At 37.5% G+C, this 25,475-nt stretch overlaps 1 protein-coding gene across 3 annotated transcripts in view; it reads right to left on the reverse strand.

Annotated features, from left to right (window-relative positions):
- The window catches only part of CDK18 (cyclin dependent kinase 18), a 119,984-nt gene that overhangs the window by 55,965 nt on the left and 38,544 nt on the right, over positions 1 to 25,475 (reverse strand). For all 3 annotated transcript variants that reach the window (XM_081325052.1, XM_081325053.1, XM_081325054.1), the window contains exon 2: positions 6,151 to 6,305. In XM_081325052.1, the coding sequence (XP_081181178.1) occupies positions 6,151 to 6,274 (124 nt within the window). In that variant the 5' untranslated portion in view covers positions 6,275 to 6,305. The remainder of the gene's footprint in view (positions 1 to 6,150; positions 6,306 to 25,475) is intronic.

The raw sequence follows: 25,475 nt of genomic DNA on the forward strand, positions 1-25,475 counted from the left end.
AGAGTGTGTAGTTCGGTTTTTTGGTGTTGTTCGTCAGCTAGGTGTTTTGTTCTGGAGATGAGTGTCTTGGCTACGGAGTTGATCTGTGCTGGGTGGTGGTGTGAGAGTGCGTTCAGATAGCGGTTTGGTGTGAGAGTGCGTTCAGATAGCGGTTTGTGTGTGTGTGTTTTTTTTACACACACACACACACACACACACACACACACACACACACACATATATATATGTGTGTTTGTGTGTGTGTGTGTGTGTGTTTTCTGAGGTTTTCGCGGGTGTTCGTATGTGGATCTTTGGTTATTCGGGTTTTTCCCCGCGTAGAACTAAAGGTGTAGGGGCGACGTTTCGACGGAATTCCATCCGTCATCATCAGGCTGGTGGCTTCTGCTTCCTTCTTCTGGAAGAAGCATGTGGCTGTTTGTTCCTCTTTTTTAAACTGCCAGAGGGGGTGTGTTCTGTGGGTGGAGGTGTGCTCTGATTGGGTGGGGGAGTAAGTGTGTTCTGATTGGGTGGGAGTGTGTTTTGAATGGTGGGTGTGTTCTGATTGGGTGGGGGTGTGTTTTGAGTGGATGGGCTGGTCTCAGCTGCCAGCCTTAGACCTGAGCTGGTGAGTTGTGCTGCTTTTGTTCGGCTTCGTGTTTGTGGTGGTGCCATGCTTTTATAGTGGGTGTCAGTTTGCTTATTGTGTGGTTTGGAGGGGTTTAAAGTGGCTGATGTTGCAGCTGTAGTTAGGTTTCTGTTTTGTGGTTGTGCCTCGTTATCATTGTGGGTTCGGATTTGCTTTTTGAATGGTTGTGTGGTGGTGATGTCCTGTGGTGTTATCATGACTTTGGGTCTATCATTCTTGGTGGTTGGGACTCGTCTGTCAATCAAGGCGGGTTTCCAAATGGTTGGTAGGCGAGAGGTATCATCTCGTTTGTTTATGCTGTGGGGGCGTTTTTCTATCTCAATGGCTTCTCTGATTATTCTGTTGTTAAAATGTTCAATTTTGGCGATAGTTTTGGTTTTTTAAAAATCAATTTCATGTCCCGTGGCTTCAAAGTGTTGGACCAGGGATGAAGTTTGTTCTCCTTTTCTGAGTGAGTTTTTGTGCTCTTCAATGCGTGCACTTATTCTTCTGTTGGTCTGTCCGATGTATGTGGTGGGGCAGGTGGTGCATGGGATTTCGTATACTCCTTGGTTTTCTAAGCCAATTATGTCCTTGGGGTTTCTTAGGATGGTGGATATTTTTCTGTCTGTGTAGAATGCTGTTTTGATGTTGTGTTTTTGGAGGACCTTGCTGATTCTGTCTGTGGTCCCTTTTAAGTATGGGAGGAGGGCTTTGCCATTTTCTTGTTCTCTGTCTTGGGTTTTTGTGGGTGTCTCTCTTCGGATTAAGTTGGTAATCGTGTTTCTTTGGAATCCATTGGCTGTTAGTACATTAGTGAGAGTGTGTAGTTCGGTTTTTTGGTGTTGTTCGTCAGCTAGGTGTTTTGTTCTGGAGATGAGTGTCTTGGCTACGGAGTTGATCTGTGCTGGGTGGTGGTGTGAGAGTGCGTTCAGATAGCGGTTTGTGTGTGTTTTTTTATGGTAGATAGTGTGTCCTAGGGAGCCGTTGGATTTCTTGTAGACTAAGACATCAAGGAAGGGAAGTTGATTGTTAGCTTCTGTTTCCATGGTGAATTGTATTTTGGGGTGTAGGCTATTGAGGTGTGTGAGGAAGTCATCCAGTTTTTCTTTGCCATGTGGCCAGATTACGAAGGTGTCATCTACGTATCTGAGCCAGAGTTTGGGTTTGTGGTTGGATTTTTCTAGAGCGAGGGTTTCAAAGTGTTCCATGTAGAGGTTTGTGATGACAGGTGAAAGGGGTGATCCCATGGGTGCTCCTTCCATTTGTTTGTATCTTTGTCCATTGTAGATGAAGTATGTGTTAGATAGGCAGTGGTTGGTCAGATCTAGGATGTGTTTTGGGGGGTTGTATTTATTTAGGATAGCTGTCAAGGCTTCTTTGATTGGCACTTGGGTGAAGAGGGATACGACATCGAAGCTCACAAGTAGGTCACAGGGCTGTAAGTTTAGTTTACTTATGATCTCTATGAAATGGAATGAATCTTGTACGTGTGAGGTGATGGAATTTGCGTAAGGCTGTAGTTGTTTGGCAAGAAATTTGGCTAGATTTTGTAGAGGTGAGCCTATGGAGCTGACTATGGGTCTGAGTGGGGTTCCTTCTTTGTGTATCTTGGGCAGACCATAGAGCTTAGGACATCTGGATGATTTTTCTCTGGGAATGATTGTTTTCTGGATCTCTTCACTGATGGGGGTGGCTTTTATTTTGGATTTTGTGGTGTTTTCCAGGTAGGTGGTGGGATCTGTCTTGAGGAGTTTGTATGTGGAGTCTCGGAGTAGGTTGGATAATTTGGTATGGTAGTCAGATGAGTTCATTACCACCGTGGCGTTGCCTTTGTCTGCTGGCAGAATGATTATGCTGGTGTCATTTTTTAGGTTAAGTAGTGCTGTCTGTTCCTCTTTAGGTAAGTTGCTTTTGGGTGGTTTGCTGGTGCATAGGATGTTGGTCACTTCGAGTCTGATTTTGTTGGCGTCATCAGGGTTAATTTTGGTTAATATATATAATGTATGTATGTATATGTATATGTATGTATGTATGTATATATATAAATATCAAATTAAAAAATCAAATTAAGAGATTATTAGTGAGAGAAACAATATGAAAATAAAACAGTAAGCAGCATGTTGACTTGTACAGTCTAGCTGTCTGATGAAGCAGTGCAAGTAGTCCTCATTTAATGACTGCAAGTTTTTTCTATCTTCTTACACTTCTCTTTTTCTTTACTTTTAATATTTTTCTTAGTTTGTATTAATATTTTATCTTTGCATCTGAAAACTTCAATAAAATTATTTTAAAAAAAGAGAGAGAGAGGGAAAAAGTGAGAGATCACATGACTGCAACTTATAGTTTCACCACCAGCTTCTCCATTGTCCAGAACCTGGCAGTGAAACTTGCAAAAGGCAATCATGTGACCATGGGACTCAGTGAATGTCATAAATGCATATCCAGTGGCAAAGCACTCAAATGACAATCATGTGACTGCAGGGACATTGCAACAGTCTCAAGCTTGAGGATCAGTCGTAAACCTATTTTTTTAGCCCAACTTTAAATAGTTGGTGAATGAGGCCACTGACAAGGGAAGACTATCTGAACAGTCAAGAAAGGAGAGAGGAGAGTAAGAGAAACAAAATTATCCTCTGATAAAAGGCATAGATGACGTAGGAAATTTGGGAGATGTTTACATCCTAATCTTTTTGGCCAAAGGATTAACTGGACTTGAAGGCAGCCGCTGGGAGAACATTGCAGAGACCTGTTCAATTCTGTTTCACTTTTAATGTGAATCACAGAAGGCCCTATGACTCAGCATATAATGAGGGCACATAAGGTATCAAAGTAAATTAAAAGAGAAATCACACACATTCTTCTGTTTTTGATGAGCCTCCCTTTTTTATCAATATATTTAAACACTGCCTCTGCAAAAACAAGCTTTGATCTCCTGGGGAACTAGGCTAGAATCTTCTTGCTTTGCTTGAATCAGAAGTCTTAATTACTTGGTTAAGCATTACAATTTCTGCTCAATTCTAAAGACCAAGCTCCACAAAAAATATCCTTTAAATATGGCCTATTCAATTTTCTACCCATTATTGCTTGTACTCCAATAACTTTATCAATGAGAAAATTTTTGAACTGACAGCAATATCTTCCTTTATGGCTCATCTGTAGAGAACAGAGAGAGGGGACAAAAAAGAGGCCTAAGCAATCTTCACAACTTGTCCAAGTTGATTCTGAGATGTTATAGAGAAGAGAGTGATTATCTACATAAGTACTGCTGTTACAGTCTTGAAGCTTTGTTTTATGGATCACAAAGTTCTCTAACTGAATGTGAATCACAAGGAGCCAGATGACAAGTAGCTTTTCCATATGGGATTAAGACAGCAGTAGGTCTATTCAAAGGAAGAATTGAAGGCATCGTTTTCATAAATGGTTGGCAATTCTGAAAAACACATCACCAGCTTTATACCAGCAGCCTTTGCCAAATCCAAGGTGACACTATCTAGAACTCCTTGTGCCCAGTCAGAAAATTATTTGATTTTCCTTTTGTATATTCTAGGCATTTCCTGTGCACATTATCTTAGTCAAATGAGATTATCTGAAAGAGTAGAATAAAGCAAACCAAAGCAAGGTTTAAATCTGATATGATTTTTCAGATTGCTAACATTGGTTAAAGTCTTGTTTTAAGTAAGAGTGATTAATTGAAGAAAGGTATCTGATCCTTATTTTGTAACAGCAATCAGGTCGTATACAAAAGAAAAAAAATAGGTACATGTAACTGTTTTAAACACACACACACACACACACATATATATATATATCTCCTATTCTTCAAAACAATCCAAGGCAAACTTACAAAATATCAAAACTAGAATAAAAATAATATAAAATTAAAAGCAACATATCATGCAATTACTGGCTGGCAGTAATTGTATTTCATTTTTTGTATAGAGTCTGAAAAAAATTATTCTGTAACATTGCATTATTGTAGAAGCTTACTAATAATTATTTGTACAAAATTCCTTCTTTTTAGTTTATTAATAAGTGCTGCTGGCACAAAAGTGAATAATGGAGAGGTAACATCTAAGGCAATTTTCTCCTGTGGATACCAGAAGAATACAGTTAAACAAACAAATAAATGAATTATTAAACCATAAATCCAGAACTCTTACTTAACGCACAAATGACCAGGCTAAAATTATCATACGCTGGAGATATACGAAAGCCTAATTTTCTGGAGAAGACTAACATGCTGGGAAATATGGAAGGAAAGAGGACAAGAACAGCAAAGTGAATTGCCTCAATTATAGTGGAAGAGGATACATGACTGAAAGATCTGAAGGAGTAATGTTGGGGATAGATTCCCCTGGAGAAAATCTAGCTAGGTGGACAAATAACAGTTGACACCGAATTGATGGCACATAATCAACCACACAACCACCAAATCAACGCTTAATGAGAAGATTAGATTTCAATGGAAGAATGAATTTAAAAGTAAAAACCTGAAATGTCTAAATATAACCAAGCATATATATTCAATTAATAAATATTTAACACAAAAAACTTGAAAAAGTTACAAGATTATCCTCTCAACAGTCAGATGTATTATGTCTAAATCACCAAACATGACATATTAGATCTTCATTGCAGTTTTGTTTTTCCAATATTCCAATACTAAGTAGACACGGAATAGCTTTGAACAATGTGTTTCTTCTACTCTCACATTCAAACATAACTCATTAATTTATATAAATAAATTTATATAAACAAAATGTGAGAGAACTATTGTAGAATCTCAGCTACACCTTGAACTTTTTCTTACATTTGGGGTGCTTCCCAGGCACATCTACCAGAGGCTCAATTAATCTTCTGATATGAAAGGAAACTACTTGGAGAGATTATCCCATAATTCCCTCCCCCCTTCCCCCCTTTTTAAAAAAACCCCTGATCTTTAACTTTCTGCTTTAACTTTGTTACTTTTTAAATTAATGGTATTTCATTTTGTGAACTGTCTTGTAGACCCACAAGATGGCACAGAAATGTGTTTTCAAATAAATAAACAAGCCATGGTGTCCTGGTTCACTACCTCACAATAGGTGGTGTGCACAAAACAGGAAATGTGCCGCGTTTCCAAACTAGAACAAACAATCTTATCTGAAATAATTGGTTGGTTGAAACAGCCTAAATGTTTGGTTCCAACTCAAAATAAAACTCCCAGACACAGATTCTTGTTGTTGTGCTGAGACCACTTCAAGGTTGTTTTTTATGGCTAAAACATTCAACCTGAACTTACCTGAGAACAGCCTTTCTTTCCAGCACTGAAAGAACATTTTTCTGTACAGTCAAAATGGCTATTTCAAGCTCAAAATGTTTTGAATTTGAAACATCTTGCGCTTCATAGACTGTGATGATGAACAATAAGGCCTCGCTCCCATGAGGTGTGGATCCCTGTAATCTGAGGACTTCAGCTGTTTAGTTTTTGAAATGGTTTTGGACACCCTAGTTTACCCGCTTAACATTTCAGTGCTGCTGTCCTCCCCTCCTCAACGTCTTACCTTCATTTTTCCTGTTGTTGAGCTGATTGAACTGCTCTGTAAATTCTACCAGGGATTCCTCAATTGTTTCTGTCCTGGGAACTGAAAGGGAAAAACGGCGCTTGAACGTTTTCATCTTGTTCATTTTATTCCGTAGAGCAAGTCAACAGCAGGATCTGATAGGAAAGAAAAGCAAAATGATGACACTCAGTTTATTCATAGAATAAATAAATAAATAAATAAATAAATAAATAAATAAATAATTTTATTTGTGAACAGGGCAAACATATAAAAATACAAAATACAAAAATTAAAAAGGAATTAAACAAAATGCCCAAATTAACAATAGATTAAAATACATTTAAAACAGCAATAAAATCCAAACCCCTCCCCCATCAGGCCAGGCCGGCTTGTTCGAACAAATAAGTCTTCAGATCGCGCCGGAAGGAGCGAAGAAATGCAACCGGAGATATAGAATATGAAATTCTGATTTCCATTGAAATCACACTCACAGCAAATGGAATAGTTCAATCGGCAGGGATTCATGAAAATATGGATTCAGTTTATTGGTTTGAAACAGACACAAACACACACCCAGAATTTGGTCTGATCACTGAAAAAGGATGACTGTATGCTTTACATCGGTGTTTTCTTAAACCCTTTTATAACATTTTTTAAAATGAGGACTGTCCATGACTTCTTATAATGGGGGACAAAAAGAGCCATTGAAATTCATTTTTAATTATACCGGTAATTATTATTTTTCCTTAAATATAAATACATTGATAAGTCCTAATGGGATCTGCTGGTGTAGTTCATCAACGTCTGGAGAAATATATTTTTTTATATTTGGTAGTTGCTACAGTAAGTGTGAAAATACAGTTTTAGAAAAATCCATCAAAGCAAAATGTAGTAGGACTTTCTATGCATTTTTATTTAAAAGCTTGTACTCCTTGTGACCTTTCATTTACTTATTTACTTAAAAGATATATATAGCTGCCCAACTCACACAATCATGAGTCTGGGCAGCATACATGAAACAAAACTCCCCAAAGAATATTGCAAATAAAAACTATAACACAACATTAAACACGTAAGCCAACATAACAACCACATAGAGGTGAGGATTACCAATCATATATTCAGTTCCTCAGAAGTTGGGCTCATCTATTATCCTGGTCCAATACCCTGGGGAAAGTCAATTTTGTATAGCTTTTCTGAAGGCTAAAGGGGTCAGGGCTATCCAAGTATTAGGGGGAAATTGTTTCAAAGAGCAGGGACTGCATCAGAAAAAGCTTGTCTCCCAGGTCCCATTGGATAACATTACTGCAAGATTGGGCCTGGAATGTGCCCATCCTATGAGACCATGTAGAATCGGCAAAAATAGTTAGGCAGTACTGCAAACATCACAATAAACAGCATCCTTAATTATATCTCAAAGCATATTGGGAACCAGTACATTTAAAGACTTCCAGTAATTCCTTACCCGTCCCCAATTCTTTGAATGTAATATCCCCTCTTTATTCAGGAATAATTAGTTGCTGGATAGAAGTACTGAATGGCTCCAAATTCATAATTAAACTTTTCTTGAATCTTGGTTTACAGGAAACTATTTTGCAAATTGGATTGGCAACATTTTCAAACATGAATGATAATTAGTTTCAATGAAGGAATACTTTACTATACTATTATGCTTTGTATATAAATTCTGACAAGACAGTGAATATATTGAAATTGTTATTTGCAATTATTTTCGGTATCTTAAAGACAAGGGGGAGATAGGTTTACAGAGTATCTTCCAGCTTTTCAGGAAAGACTGAAAGTGCTCCATCTGCTTTATACCATGAAAAATACATTTTATGGATGAATGCTGCATCCTTCATCTGTCTCTGCTTGGTTTTTCAAAATCCATTTTATCAATTTTTCATTTAACTCAAAAGTAAATAAGGCTATTAGTAAATCCACTGGAAAAAAAGTATTTCCCACATAGAAGAATAATCACAGTATATTCAGTGTTTTCAATTTATTCTGCCTTATTCTGATTCATCTAAACCAGTTTTGTCAGTATTGAGTCAGGGTTTTCATCACTATCTGAAGATGCAAGAGAATGAAAGTAGGATTTTTTTGTATGCAAAGCATATACATAAATGGATCTCATTATCAAAGACTCAAAGATTCCTGAATTCTACCCATAGTATGTACAGTAAGTAAAAGAAATTCTCTAAGACAAGACACTGCTAAAACTTAATACAACCACTAGTTCTAGTTTTAATGTAACAAAGATAACTTGAGCTAACTCCCTTCACCAGACTGTTGAATTGCCAATTTCCTCTAGTCCAAATCTGCACAGTGAACATTTTTGAATATAGGTAGTTACAACATCAGATAGCTATCCTATAAATTTCTTTGGATTTATAATCTAGTTATTAGGTAAATAAATTCTAGAACAAATTAATTTGGCTATAATAAATGATAAACAATTCAGCAGTTTTATAATGGGACTAATTTTGTAGCCTATGGAAGTTTCTTTAAGAAATATTAAGAGGCATTATCTTTTACTTTTAGCTATGTAAAGCCAAATAAATAAATAAACAATTTGCTCATTTTTTATTCAGATTAAATGGATTCTAACCAAACCAACTTTCTGGGCCTTTTCTGAAGAAGAATCACCTCATAAAAAACAGTACATGGCTAAAATATTACAATAATCTAGAACAGGGTCCATGGGTATGAAGGGATGAATACACCCCCAAAGTGTATCATCTGGGAAATTTGTTTTCACCTCAGAAATAACTAATTGCGAGCAGCAAATGGCAAGAACCCTCCCCCATCCAATCCTCCAGTGGAGAAATATATAGCAACGAAAACTGTGTATCTTGTGTGTATCTTGTGTTTCTGTTAATTAACTTTGGTTTCACAAAAGGAATGTTTCAGGTGTTAATAAGGGCAATTGCATTTAAGAAAGGTTTTCTGAAGTCTCAGCATTATCGCTCAAACCACTTTCTCTCTATCCTTACATTTTATTAGGCAGGAATCACATTTTTCTTCAACAGAAACAAAAGGCTTACCTCAGGCAACCTGTCATAAGGAAAAAAAGGCAACCCCCCCTCCCATACCTAAGTGTGGGATATTTTCATGTGGTGGCTTAGATGCACATTTAAAAATTGGGTACATTTTATTTGCTAAAAATTAAATAAAAATATCAAGAGGCAGGAATGGTGTTAAAAGGAAGGCTGACAAGTTCTAATCATTTTATACATGAGCCAGGACCAAAGGTGGTGGGGCTAGTGTTATAGAGGCACAGCATTACTTTAGTCTTTTTCATGAAAACAAGTGATTTTGCAGATGTTTCTGAAAAATACTTCTTCTCATCATCGGAAAGACATTGACCAGGAGACTGGGAGTGGTGGTGGTGGGGGCTTGTTCCAGCTGCAGTCCAGATGCTAAAGCTTTGTGTGTCCTTACTATCTCTTCTGAAATCTGGATTGGGAGTGGATATTGTTAAATAGAGAGTTGTCCTTCCAGATTGTCTACATGGACATCTTAATTACAAATGCTGATCTGTTGAACTAAACTGCTAAAATATTTGAATAACAATAATATACCAATATTTTCTTGGGGTGTCTTCTGCAAGCTGAACTACATCAGGTAAAAAAACCCATCATGATGAATAGAACATCAATTAACCTTATGAGGGCTGAATAAGTGAATGTTTGAGTTGTGTCACAAACATATAATAAAAGGCTGTGCAACAGAAGAGATAGTCATGGGAACTAAAAAGGGGAAGGTGACAGATGACAATTGAGGTGGTACCCTACACCTGACCTGGAATGCAAGCAATGTTAGACTGATGCATATTAAGAGGAAATATTCTCAACTGCGGACACATTTAATTTCAAATTAAATTTCCAAGGCAAATGGTTAAAGGGGAAGGGTCAAAAGGCTCATTTTTTTCAAGGCATTTGAAGGAAACCAAGACTATACTAACAAACTCAGCTAGAAAATATATTCTAAGTTAGAAAATATATGACTAAGTCCAACAGATGCCAGTATGGTTAATTAGCAGAATGAGAAAAGCTATAAAAAGCGAAAATTCATTTCAAAGAGAACAAATTCTGGCAGTACTAAGGTAAAGCAATAATATAACAAACAACAAAAACTAATAAAACCGAGCAATACATTTCTAAAAATATAAACACAAAATGTCTATAAATACATTAAATTAGGAAGCCAGCCAGTGATTTACCCAATGAAGCTAACAAAATTTTCAAGGCACAAAAAAGAAAATAGCTTTTTTTTGGAATAACACATAATTCAGTCATGAGATTTGCTGTCAAGTAACTTCAATTTATTTAAAAGGGAGTTAAATATATTAATGAAGTAAAAACCATGTTAATGTAAGGCTTTAGAAATGTTATAAGTTTATAAGACATATGTTGCTAAATACTTTGTACAGCAGGTCGAAGAGAAAAAAAATATATTGTAATGTTTCCAACTACTTTGAAAAACAGGATGCTGGACCTTTGATCAGATCCAGGAGGGTTCTTATTGTATTCTTACTGTTTATGTAACTTGCATCTAAGTTTATTTTATTATCAAACTTAAAATGACAAGCACATTAAAACTGCTTAGTGCATGATGGAAGTGGCAGATAGGTTAACAGTAGAACAACAGTACAATCAAGAAGAGAAAAAGATCAAGGATATGTTAAGGAATTAAGAACACTTAGACCAGGGTATGCAGTATTTTTGGACCATGGACACAATTGCAGTTCTGAGAATTTGTGAGCAATGCAATCACAAAAGAATTCCAATGGGAGATCTGCCTTCACATAACACCTGCCACGGTGGGCTTGGCCAGCCAGCACCCTTTTATCTCTTGACACTGCCAGGTGCTCTCAGCCATCCCAAGGGTACAGAAAAAAAGTGGCAATGCTGGGAGCTGCTTCATAGAAGCCTGTGTTCCATTTAATTGTTTATTTTAAGAAGCACAGACAGTTTTTAAATAAGTGATTATAAATAAGAAATCAAATCTTCTGATGGCTATTGGGGATGGGCTGGGGCCTATTGCCTATCTTAACCACCATACAGATTAACTCTTCACGATTGAATGTTTTATGACATTTGTTAAAAGCTGACCATAGGCTTTCTCAGACAGATGTCTGACTCCATGAAAGCTACAGTATCATGCAGAATGATGCTTTACTCACAGGGAGCAAACATTCTGTAGTTAATACAAGCCACACCAGAACTTTATTTCTTTTTTACCTAGGAAGGATAGCTTTAGCTGGCAACCTTCCCTTAACCCTGGCATGTGTGATAGACAAGATTCCTAGAGCTTCGCCTGTAAGTACAGAACTACAATAATGAAAAAGTATAACGAGCAAATGCCCATAAATAGCTATTAAGGAAAAATTAATAGATCTGCTGAAATGGTGTAGTTGAGCTTGTCTACAAAACATTTCAGATAGAATACTAGAGAAGCTCTAGGAATCTTGTAAGGATTATAATCAGCAGATACATCTAAGCAAATTAAATATTACCTATATCTTAAAGATGAAGAATCTCTTCACTTTTCTGCCATAGCCCCCACCTTCTGGAACTTCATTCCCCCTGAGATGAGGTTAGCTTCATCCCTACCATTTGTCTGGAAAGCCCTTAAAATATGGTTCTTCTGTCAAACTCAGGGATACCATGGCGAGCTTGCAAGGTGACTGTATGAGTTTAAATGATTGATGTTCTCCCCAGTTTGGGTTCTTTTTGTTTTTGTTTTTATTTCTATATAAAGTTTGATATTTTTGGAGTTGCTACATGGTTCTAAATGTTACTATGTAAACTGCCCAGAGCCATGAGTTGGGCAGCTATATAAATACGATGAAAAGATCTCTCCGGTAAATGGTTTAATGTTTGTTTGTCCCATATATTTTCTGACTCTTGTAAATCACAACCATAAATTAGAAGTTTTAGTGACATATGATCTTTTTGTCTTATGTTCTTGAGGTAATTATTGCCTGAAATACATTTCCCTATCTTAATTATTCTTGGATTACTTCCTCAGATTATTCCTGAGGATTCCACCATTCTCCCTTCCATTCCCCCCCCCCGCTTTCATTCTTTAAAATTTGCTCTCTTATCAGAAAATGAATAGGTATGGAGGACCTTCTTTGTGCAAGTCCCAAAGCATGCTAAATTTAAACAGATTTAAACATAGAAGAGTGAATTTTGGATTCCCTGACTGGGCTGCAACTGTCCATCTGAGTGCCATCAAAATTCCCCTCTCTGCTCCCCACTTTAAAAGGCTAGGAGCTATATCTATTTTAGTAGCACCCTTGGGATAGGCAGGCAGGCAAAGACTTGATACGTAACAGATTTTGCACCAAACATATTTACCACATAAGAGATAGATCTAATATCTCCTATGCTTACTTCCCACAGTCTTTCATGGGCCCAGAAAAATGATTTGAATCCACTATCTTCATAAGATCTCTACTGACTGTGCAAAAACTCATTTTCCCCAAAGCTTGGGGGACCAGGATGACTGGAGAAGAATTCGTATGCCCTTAGAGTTTTGGACCACCCCAATTTGTCTGCAAGTCCTCAATTTCCTAACTAGATATACTAAATCAGCTTCCAATATCAGGAATTATTTTTTACTCCAATTCCCACCATCCCCAAACAAAGTTGTGTTAAATCTGTCATCATATAACAAGCAATCAATGTTATCCTATTTTGTTGCACTGGTTCTTTGTTAACACATGAAGCCTTAGAATAAAATACATCCACCATTATTCTGCAAATTTTACCAAACATGAGCTTTTTGAAGTCTTCACAGTGTAAGAAATATCATCTGGCCTTTGATGGAAAAAATGATAAGCTGCACTGGCTGTGTTCAATAATGAGGCCACTTATTCAGAATGGATTTGTTGAATGTATCACCTATGGAGCCATTCCAATTCTGTCCTGAGCTAACAATCCTCAGAGTGATCCTTTTTGTCTCTGGGGGAGGGAGGGGTTATGAGATGTTCTCTTTCTTTTTATTTTATGTATATTTGTGTGTATATGTACACTGTGTGCTTTATTTGTCAGGCATGTATCCAACTTTCTTTGAGGAGTTAACAAGTCAGCTTACAAAAGAATTTCCTTTCAATTTAACATCAGTACAACAAACTTGTGAGTTAAACTGGGCAAAGGAGAGTGACTGCCCACTTGGTCACCAGTGAGTTTTCATGGCTAACATCCACTTCTTCAATCTAATACTCTCCACCATGTATCATAAAATAGGATGGTATCTTAGTGCAACCCATTGCTCATTGCAAGATCCATTACAGCATTTCTGACTGAGGATCATCCAACCTCTGTTTGAAATTTGCAGTACACAGACACACCATTCAACAGCCTGCAGACTGTTTCCAGGACATAACAATGCTAAAAACTCATTGGCCTCAGCCTCAAAGAGTAATTCTATTTGGTCAGTTGCTAAAATGAGCACAACTGCATTGAGGACACAACACACTGTTTATTTCCACTGTAATTACCTTCTTCCCTTCTGCTGGTTCTTGGGGCTATTCAGCAATGCAGCTGCAACCAGACAGAACTTCCCCTTAGCGGACTGTTGATGGAAATAGGTTTTGTTGGGAACAGACTATTTTGTTAGGCTTTTCTTAGAGTGTATATCATCCTTTTTCTTTATATCTCTTGATATTCGGCACCCTCTTTAAATTCTGTGGTGTTTCATTGTTATGTTGGTCTTGCAATTTCCAAGTCAATTATTCGTTATACTGTATTCCCTATTCACATATTTTCAGGTGGAAATAGTTTTGTCATGCCTCTTTTGGCTTATAAAAACCAGATCCATTAGTGCAGAATGTGTTGCATTAAATGAGGAACTTAAAGCAGACTAAAATATAAAAATAACAAACAATTCAGTACCTAGAAATCTATTCTTGTCTGCTTTGCTTTCGGCTGAGCAGAATTTCCAAAATATCAAGGAATCTGTACCATAAGCAATTGTCTTATATGGTAATCAAAATACAAAATACAGAAACCAAAGAAAGCATGTAAATGCACATATCCACGCAGAAGAAGTTAATTCTCTTTAGCTATTCTGTCCATTTTTCTTGTGTGTGTGTGTGTGTGTGTGTGTTCTCTTTTACCTGTTCAAAACAAGTGCAGAAAAACTCACTTGCATAACAATTACTATATTATTTTTTACTCCAAGGAAAATAGGTAGCATCAAAGGTGATACAGCATTTCCAGTGATGAACAGTTGCAGGAAATGGGTGTGTGTAATCTAATGAAGAGAAGGACTAGGGGTGACTTGATAGCAGTCTTCCAATATTTGAGAGGCTGCCACTGAGAGGAAGGAGTTGATCTATTCCTCAAAGCATTTGAGGGCAGGACAAGAAGTAACATATGGAAGCTTATTAATCAGAGATCCAACTAGAATAAAGGAGAAGTTTCCTGGCAGTGAAAACAATCTATCAACTTGCCTCCAGAACTTTGGGTGCTCCATCACTGGAGGTTTTTAAGAAGAGAGTGGACAGACATTTGTCCAGAATGCAGGGTCTCCTGCTCAAGCTAGTGATAGTAGTAAAAGACCTCCAGGGTCCTTTACAACTCTGTTACTCTGTATTCTATTCTTTATTCTTTCCAATAATGGGTCTACTGAGTTATAACTCACTGCCAGAAGTCAGTAATATGCTTATTTATTTTGCAACATTTGTACACTGCCCCCCAAATCAGAAAGTCTCAAAATAAATTCTAAACTACATGGTCTTGCTATCGTTAGATTTCACATTGGTGAAAAATGTGCCACCTTTCTTAATTAAGGAGTAGGTGTAATTTATCACCCTTATTGATATTCTGCTTTCTCCCTTAGGCATAATTATATAAAGCTGAACTTAAACAGTTTCTTCAATTCCAAGGTTTTCATGTATTAATTTATTCATATCAATTCATTACATATGTATCTATCAATACACAGGACATCTTCCCTTTTCCTATTCCAGAAGTGCCTCTCAGCATCAAGCATTTAATATTCTGTCTTGCAATTTTGCCTTATAAACTAAGAAAGTCCTGCTGCTAGTGGTGCCCTTTGCTGAAGGATATTTCCTTTGCTGCAGACTCAGAATAAAAACATTTCATTTTAAGAACGCAATTAGAAACACATCTGTTGTTTCAGGACCTTTATATTAAAAGTAAGTCCACCTAAAGATTAAAATATCTATTTTTCTCAGAAAGGAAGCATATTTATTTAAAGACTATTTTAATTCAATACCAGCATCTTTCTAATTACAGTTCCATAGTATATGAATAAAGTGAGCCATTCAAAGCAATGGAAAGCAATAACTCTGGATCTATATCAAACCTGGCTGGAGTTTTCAAATAGTGTTAAAAGGCAGTGAATGCATGCCATGTAGAAATTTTTGAAAGTAGAATTAATGTAAGATGATGCACTTAAAGAAGGGAAAGTATATTTCTATCAATTCATACAATCAAATGTATTGATAAATCATAGTTGCACAATGGATTCCCCATTTTCTGTTATTCTTTTGAGTTATTATAACTGCTTATTATATTGCAACTGCATTCAGCCAAAATGGATTAATGGAAGTGCTCTTCCATTTTTTTCTGAATGTTGATATTTGGAAAGATATGTTCACCCCTTGAAAATAGCAGAAGAGCATTAAGTTTATTAATAAGATTATTTGGACCCTTACCAATTGGGTTTCAGGCCCGGGTACAGCACGGAGACAGCATTGGTCGCTCTGGTGAATGATCTCTGGAGGGCTCGGGATAGGGGATATTCCTCTGTCCTTGTCCTATTAGACCTCTCGGCGGCTTTCGATACCATCGACCATGGTATCCTGCTGCGGCGTCTCAGGGGATTGGGAGTGGGAGGCACAGTTCTTCAGTGGTTCTCCTCCTATCTCCTGGGACGCTCGCAGTCGGTGTTGGCAGGGGGGCAGAGATCGGCCCCTAGGTCTCTCGTTTGTGGAGTTCCTCAGGGGTCAGTTCTCTCGCCTCTCCTGTTCAACATCTACATGAAACCGCTGGGTGAGATCATTCATGGTTTTGGAGTTGGGTATCATCAATACGCCGATGATACCCAACTTTTCATTTCGACCCAAACCACCCCAGTGATGCCCTCGCTGTGATGTCCCGTTGCCTGGAGGCGGTTCGGGTCTGGATGGGGAGGAACAGACTTCAACTCAACCCTGACAAGACTGAGTGGCTGTACATTCCGGCATCCCGTGACATTCAAAATGTTCCATCGCTTTCTATGGGGGGTGAGCTCTTACCCCCCATGGATAGGGCTCGCAACTTGGGAGTCCTCCTAGATTCACGACTTACTCTGGAAGATCATATAGTGGCCGTGACTAGGGGGGCTTTCGCCCAGGTTCGCCTGGTGCGCCAGTTGCGGCCCTATCTGGACCGGGATGCCCTGTGTACGGTCACTCATGCACTCGTGACCTCTCGCCTAGACTATTGTAATGCTCTCTACATGGGGCTTCCCTTGAAGACTACTCGGAGGCTCCAACTGGTACAGAATGCGGCCGCGAGAGTTGTCTTGGGAGTTTCCTGGTACTCGCATGTTACACCTTTGCTCCGTGAGCTGCATTGGTTACCAGTTGTCTTCCGGGTGAGGTTCAAGGTGTTGGTTATGATCTTTAAGTCCTTACATGGCATGGGTCCAGGATACCTCGAGGACCACCTGCTGCTGGCGTCAACTCCCCTCCGCCCTGTGCGTGCCCACAGAGAGGGCCTCCTCAGGGTGCCTCCGGTCAGGGAATGTCGACTGGTGGCCCCCAGGGGGAGGGCCTTCTCTGTGGGTGCTCCGGCATTATGGAACCAACTGCCGGTTGAGCTCCGGATGGCATCGGACCTCCAATCCTTCCGTCGCGGGTTGAAGACCCACTTGTTTGAATTAGCTGGTCTGGCCTGATGGGGAATATGGGTTTTTTAATTGGTTTTTATTATTCTATCATTGTTGTATTTTAATTGGGCATGGTTTAATTCTCTTTTAATTTTTGTATAGCTATTTATATATGCCCTGTGAACTGCCCTGAGTCCCTAGGGAGAAGGGCGGTATAGAAATCAAATAAATGAAATGAAATGAAATACAAGCAAAGTATAAACTAACTCAGTAAGTATAAAAATTCAGAGGAACTATGAGAAAAGTGGAATCTCTTATTCCAAGCAAACCTTTCTTTTAATGATCTAACCACTCTCTTGTAAACTAGAAGAGTGAGCCTACCAGCTGTAACCAAAGCAGCGCCCATACTGAATCTTCATTTTTACCAATTAGAACAAGATTCTCAGCATAATAAATATAACAATTTATTAACAATAAATATAACTCTGAAGTCCAGTTTGATATCTGCTGATTTGTCACTGCTTTCTTCAGCTACATTGCTTCAAATTTCAGCTGTGGGATTTCCTGGTAGCCCCCCAATAAAAAAGCAATCACCAATCCTGGATAGACAGCAAATTCCGCAACCTATTCTAATACAGGGTTACCCTTTAAAGCCACTGCATTTTGCACACACTGCAGCATCCAGATTATCTTCAAGGCCAATCTATGTTAAGCGTAAATACACAAAAGCTGATACCAATAAGGTTGGACGTAACCAGGATGTTTGTTAATGCTGTAAAATCAACCAAAGCTGAGGGGGAAAAGGTCCTTTTACTAAGAGGATTGCCCAAAGTGCACTCATAGCTTTTTGAAGGGAATATAATATCTATTCAGACACACGTATAACTATTTCTAGCAAGGATTCTTTGGTATACAAGGTATTTCTTTCTGGTTTTTCTTCTCATCCATTCCATAATTATCTTTGACTACTTTGTCCAGCATTTCCACTGGCTCTTTCTGGATAAGAAGGTGGTATGAAACTGCATACAGAATTTCCCTTCAGATAACCTCACCTACACTGCAGTGAACAAAATGGATCCTTATGCTTTCCCATCAGTATGAGCAGGGACAGAAGATGTTGGTACACATGGATTTTCTCCTGCTTTAAGAGTTTTGACCAATACCCATCATACTCCATCAAAGAGAGAGTCCAGAAGTACAACTGATTTACTTTTTACTGTTAGTAAAAATTTGTTATGGTCAACAGACATTTATCCTTTAAACAGACAACAGACTTCCACTGAAGATTCTTAATCAGACTAATTCCACTTTCTAAAGGACATGAGGTCCTCTAGGATGCTAATAATAGTTCTCCCCACTCTTATTATGATGCACAAGGGAAGCTAAGTGTTGGGCAAATCTGCAATTTGTTCTCCAGCATGATCCCATGATGGGATATGTGCACAAATGAAGATCACATTCCAGATTGTTGAGGTCAGATTCAGCATCCAGAGCTAATTCATTGTTCACCATGGCAACAGAAGATTTGAGTTAAAATGTCTGCACTGAAAAAGCTTAAAAGATTATCTGTCAGTGTCACCAATAAGCTGTAGACTTGTGTGTGTATATGGGTGTGTGTTTGTGCGTGGTATTTTCCAGTTTTTGTGGTACTCCAAAATGTAGGCATTTGCTAAGGGATCCAAAATGCATTTTCTAATTTCTCTTTTTCATTAGGCACACCACTATTTAAGGCCTCAAGCAGAGCTTCGTTTCTTAGAAACCATAGAATTCAATTGTGCAAAAACTGGTACCGCAGGGTTATTTCCACCATATGGCAATTTTTTAGATGTGAAATAATTAAAGTCCTGGTTTAAGGTAGCTAGTGGCACAGGAAAAGACTACAAAGTGTTATGGAAGGAAAAAAAAGCCTATGTTCTAAAACACATAATTCTCTTAACAGTTGACTCCAGAAAAATATCTCTCATCCCTCAGTATGAATTAACCATTAAGTGGAATAGAAGATTTTATTTAACCCTCTAGAAGGAACATATTTTTAGACTTCTCTGACTACTTCTTCATTCAACATAGGTGGAAACTACTTTAGGCAAAAGATCCCCCTTCGAGATTTGTGTAGCTCTCACACTAATAGTGTTCCAGAAGGCCTTGAAGATCTGGCTGTTCTCCCAGGCCTTGGGGTAGGATGAAAGGAGCCCCCATGGCATATGTTTGGTAGATGTTTTTTGCTGAATGCCTGGATATCAGTCTCGTACTGTGATAATTTTGTTTTGTTCTGTTATATTGTGAGCTAACCAGAGTCATTTGGGAGTCAGGTAGCACCTCTGCGATATAAATAAATAAATGTGCTATTAATAGTTACTTTAATATCAGGTTTTAATTTGCAGATTGTTTATAAACTTGACTATATTTTCCTAGCAATAATTTCATAATATAGGAGTATTATGTAATGTGATGCTGAGGGCACTAGTTACATTACTAGTAAAAAACAGAAATAAAAATTCACATATTTATGACAAAACTTCATGTTTATTAGTCTGAAATGGTATAGGGTTTCCTGCCTGAGCAGGAGGTTGGACTAGAAGACCTCCAAAGTCCCTTCCTCCTCCTCCTCCTCCTCCTCCTCCTCCTCCTCAATATCATCATCATCATCATCATCATCATCATCATCAATTCTCTTCTACTGGAAGTTCATGTATATTGTACTCTATTTCATCAGAGTAAAAAAAAATATTTTTTTCCTATCCAACCATACCATAATGGATGATCTTCTTTGAAATCAAACATTTAACTCTCCTAACTAGGCTTGGTTCTTAATTATCAGCTCCTGAATCTTAAATATTCCAAAGTGACAGTAAACAGGAAATTTTTACATACCTCAACTTGCCTCAATACCCTGTTCCAATTTTGCTCAGAAAATTGGTAGTACATTAATGGTATTAGCACATTTCCAGTCTTAGGACACACTTTATTATATTGCTTTAAATCACCTGAACCAGGTCATCTTGATAAGATTCTGGTTGGTCAAGAAGAAAATCAACTATCATAAATCAAAATCAACCTAATATAATTATTTTTCCTAGCTATTTCGTGAAAAAATTTTCTGGTGATTCCTCACTTTTGAGGATTAGGCCAGGAGGAGGGATTTCTCTGGCACAGCACTTCCCCAAGTCAGATTGATGGTCCCCAGAGCTCAGTTGAAAAGGAATTATTCTGAATACTTTTTAGCTTAATTATTGATATTATACTTTCATACAAAAGTTTTCTATATTGCTTTGGCATTGTATTAAAAATTATTTTATTATTTATCATGTTCTACTGGCAATATTTTACTGTTTGTTTGATAACATTTAATCAATTGAACAAATCCTTCTATGTTATCTTATGAAATTTATCCTGGAAGAAATTGGCTGAGGCTATTTCCGCTTCACCCCCCAAATCCCTTTTCTTTGGTATCTGAGAATTCAGAGAGAGTATATCTTCCCTGCATCCCTGGAACTTATCATATGTGTTCTAAAGACTGAGGTTTTCCTCCCCATAACAAAGATGGAAGCTGTAGTTCCATATTAGTTCTGCTTTACTGCCCATCACTGCTTATTCCAGTATTCCACAGAAGACTGGAGGTAGGCCAAGTTAGTGCTCAGATCGAGTTCTGCATGCCTGTGCAGAGCACAAGCTTATTTGATCTAACACAACAATAAGCTTAAGTTGACATTCATGAAAAGAATGCCTTTCTGAAGCAGTGTCACATGGATTAACATTGTACAAACAGCCAGGAAAAATAATAAATTCCTTCTCCTAGTTGATGATACAATCACTGTGCATTTAAGGCAATCCAGAAAGTACCCAGAGCCTGAAAATATGTACCTGTTCAACAAAAAGTTGTCAGCTTTTTGACTGCACGTGAATACCTTTGATTGGCAAACATTGCTATGTAAGGAACAAATTGAGTATATTACAGCTGTTATGAACTATCATATCAATTAATTAGTTCACAATCCATTACTTTTTTTTTTACTTACCAGGAACTGTTAAATTGAGATTTTGCTACTAGCAATAGTATATTAGTATATTTTATAAGTGGGTGTTACCAATTTAGCTGTTCATCTGAATCCACAATGAAAGCTTATTTCTATTTACCGTATTTATTATTTATTATTCATATAGCCAACTCTTCTTCTGTGAAATTCAAGATGCTGTGGGTTCCCAGTTGATTTCTTATTTAGCATTGACCAACATGTCAAGCATTTATCATCTTGTGTTCCTCTTTATATTCTCCTGCACAGACTATTTTGAATCAAATGAAGCAAAATTCTGAAGACAAACCCACACTAGTAAAAGTGGCATGATGGAATTTAATAATTCTGTGCAATCCAATCTACTGTAATATAGCTAAGGATTTGTTCTAGATATGGACAAATCAGTAAATTTGGGGTTTTACTCCATTTCTTATTCTCCCATCTTTTCTGTCTGAAATGTAAGATTCTACCTCTGCCAAGTCCAAAGATACTTGAAACCAATGGCTTCTACAGAAGACAAAAGATTTCTCTTCATATGACTAATTTGTTATATTTTACTAAATATAACAGAGTTTGGAGAGAAAGTGAGACAAGATAAAAACAGTAGCTGAGAAATTGCAGGATATTATTAGGTCCTGTTGCTGTTATTGCTTAATTATTCTGCATTCATTAACTTTATGACTCTTTGATTCCCAAAACACAATCTATTTCTTCTAACTAGACTGGGACCATCTGATTATTTTCACAGGAAATGAAAATAATGAAAATATCCACAATTTGAAGTGGATCATGTGGCTGTTCCTGCCCATTCACTTCCCACTAAAATAAGCATTTATCCTGCTCCAATCTGTGTTCCAAGAACTGTAATAAATTGCAGCTAGCTTCTAGCTTTTTACTAGATGTGCTGTCTGGTTGCTAAAACTCTTGTCTAATGAGGTCAAGGTCAGATTTTATTTTGCACAATTATTTGCAAGGATTTTTCTGTTTTGGATCTTTAGCAAAACAGCTATTTTACTGGGACTCAAGAGTTGCCCCTCATTTGCACTTAACTTAGTTTTCACTAATTCCATGATGGTCAGCTTTGCCAATCTGCATACAGATACTGAAACTAGAAGGTGGAGAATAAGACATAGTTACTGATATTGAGAAGAGAAGAAAAAAGAGGATGCAACCAGAGGAAGACATTGGATAGTTGTGCTCTTGTTGGGCCCCATTCTTAAACTATCTGGATGAGGATAGGAAATTCTATTCTCAGCAAATTTACCTTCATGATGATATCACCGAACAGAGCTGGCACTGTAGTGACTGAAGCCAAATATGACCAAACCAGCATTCCTAGACATATTTTCTGATGAGGAATAGATATGGTACCCAACAGCAGTACTAAACATGGTTGTGCCAACCACCAGACAAATGTGAATTACCTCTGTTGGACCTTTAATAATTCATTTTTTCTACTGGAAAAGTTCATTGGCTTAATCTTAATTAAAAATAACTAGTGGAAAACCCATGTTACTTGGAACTTAAAACTCTGTCAAGAAAGAGAATACAAAACTGAAAAACATTTCAGAGGGCCTGTCTTGAAACGATCTATCTATCTATCTATCTATCTATCTATCTATCTATCTATCTATCTATCTATCTATCTATCTATCATCTAATATGTATCTCCCTCTACAATTTTTACAAATAATTCAAGTGAACATATCCAACATACTTTTAGTTTCTTATTTTCCCCACAGTGATAACCCTCTGAGATGAGTTGGACTGAGAAAGAATTAACCCAAGGTCACCCAGCTGGCTTTCATGGTTAAGGCAGAGCTAGATCTCATGGTCTCCCACTTTCTAGTCTGAGGCCTTAACTACTAGACCAAACTGATCAAATTTATCTTCCATCCACCCACCCATCCGTCCACACTTCAATGCAATCCACACTGTATCTACAATGCTTACTCGCATGTGTCTTTAGACTAAATCTTTATCATTGTTTTCCTTGTTTATTTTCCTCCTAGCCTCCTGTTCCTAATTGCATTACTTCATTTGAGTTTCCTTCTTTTCTCTCAGTCTGCACACTATTGGATTTTATTGTTATTTGTCTGTAAAACAGGTTACTAATAAAGTACAGAAAACCTTTATTTTCCTCTGGATTAATTTCAAACAACTATCAGTCATCTCCATTATCTCATTAAAAAAATCATTAAAACTTGAAAAGAAAGCATTGCACTGATTCCCCCCCAAGCAACCTAAGCTCTGCCTCTGCATTACAGAAGATAAATAATGTAACTTTCATGCATTATCTTTCTGCCCATAAATCCCCAAATGAACTTTTATACTCTGCCAACAATGAATCTCAGTTAAAGACAATCCAAGTTCTTCTGCAAACCTCACTTTGTCAGTGCATCTTGATTCTCAATGCCCCTAATGTCTACTTGCCAGGCCTGGTGAGTTACTTTGATTCATCATCACTACAACAAAATCTGTTCTTGTTCTGCTCTCTTGTACATCATTTCCAATCTTAAATTTACTTGCTCTGAAAAGCTGATTCATTTCAGAGAACATTTTAGTTTCTGAAATGCTGTGACTGAGAAACTGTTTTCCAAATCGTAGTTTGGCATTCTGAATAGCATAATATATAAGCAGCATTAAGAAATGCTAATAGAAGAAAATAAAAATGCAGTATTATGTAGTTATGCTAACTAACAAAGTAGTTGACACTTCTTTTAGGATAGTCAGGCTGACTGAAGTTTCCTACTGTATTATAATCATAAAAGAAGCCAAGTAATAATACTGACATTCCAATGGAATATATTAGTCTGCTTGTTACACTGGACAAAGAAAGAATAGCACATATGACACAAAAATGTACCATTGAAGACCAAGTCAAAAAAATTGTTTGTTACCAATCGCTGCAATCCCCCCCCACACACACAACGTGCCCTTCTGAGATTTACTTATCTGGATGACCAAGCACTATTATCCCTCACTAAATGTTTAAATGCACATACTTTCAAAACTGCTGGACATACTGCATCAATATAGTAAACACCTGCAAATTACACAGGGATAGGGCTGGTTTCTTTTGAGCCAGGCCCACTGACTAGCAGTGATCAGAATAGGTCAGCAACAGCTGACATGGAGGCAAGGCAGGCAGCTCCTAAAAGAACAAGTACGTTTTAAGAGAAAGTTTCTAATTTATGAAATTTGAGCAGGAGGAGTCATTTTGCTTAGAGAGAGAATTGTGCTCTGGGTAAGACAGTACAATTCCGGGAGTTGAGGTCTACCCCTCTTCAAGCTACCACAGTTGAGAAATACCATAGTCCACCTGCCACCTTCATCTAAGACACAACTCAAGGTGGATTATTTAAAGCAAGTCTCCCTATCTTTCTCCCACCTCATCAGTAGCATCATCCCACTTCAGGTAGCCATTCTAACCCTAACCCTGGTATATGATGAAGTGAGTTCCTGAGAGTTTAGTAAAATTTTATTAGTCTGAAGAGATGCTGCTACTTCTGATCTTTAAATGGGAACTTTTCTTGTCAACACCTCTCCCTGTGCTGCGGCAGATTTTCTTTAAACTGCCCAATATCATAACTTGGGAACATTGCTTACAGAATAATTACCGGTATGTCCCTCTCTCAACCCCTTTCCTCTAAACCTTATATTTTAAAAAATGGACTGAATGGATTTCCCATACTAATGGCTGTGCATATCATCACAAAGAAATGCCAGCCACGATAAATACATTTTAGAATCCCACAAATGCAACAAGTGGCAAGAGAAAATAATCAGGTAAATCCTTTTGGCCAAGTGCAAACCCCCCCTTTCTAAAGTTCTGTGACACCTTAAAAATTAAGTACAATATTGTGGCACAAATTTCATAAGACAAAGCCCATTTTATCTCTGTGTGTGTTTGTGTCTCTGTGTACACACTTTGTTCTTCTATTTTAGATTCCCTCATCTTCAATCTTCAACTTCCATGAAATTTATTATTTGTGCCAATTATTCACTATTGGCAAATTACAACTTTTCTCACCTGCTCAAAAGAGAAATCAAAAGAACAGAGCAGATGTTTTATGGGTCTCCTCCCTTATGAGCTGATTGCTAAATAGAACGAGGAAGGCATTTGCTTTAAAAGGCAAATGATAAAGACTTGCATGGTTCTCAGAAATGAGTCTACAGAAGTGTACATAGATACCCCCAAACAAGTTAGTAATTAGTAATAGAATAACAGAATATGTGTTTATATCTGCAAACAGCAAAGGGAGTGCTTTTTTCTAAGACAACACAACTTTATTTTGATTTCTTTAAAGACCTAGATAGAAATACAGACACAGTAAGAGCTACCAGGAACACAAAATCACAGAGTTAGAAGGGATTGTTTACTTTATCAAGTCCAGTTATTCATTCAGAGTGGAAATCCACAGATGGCTGTTCAGGTTTTATTGAGATATGTGCAAT

This window comes from Vipera berus (assembly GCF_964194415.1).
Source record: "Vipera berus genome assembly, chromosome: 3".
NCBI lineage: Eukaryota > Metazoa > Chordata > Lepidosauria > Squamata > Viperidae > Vipera > Vipera berus.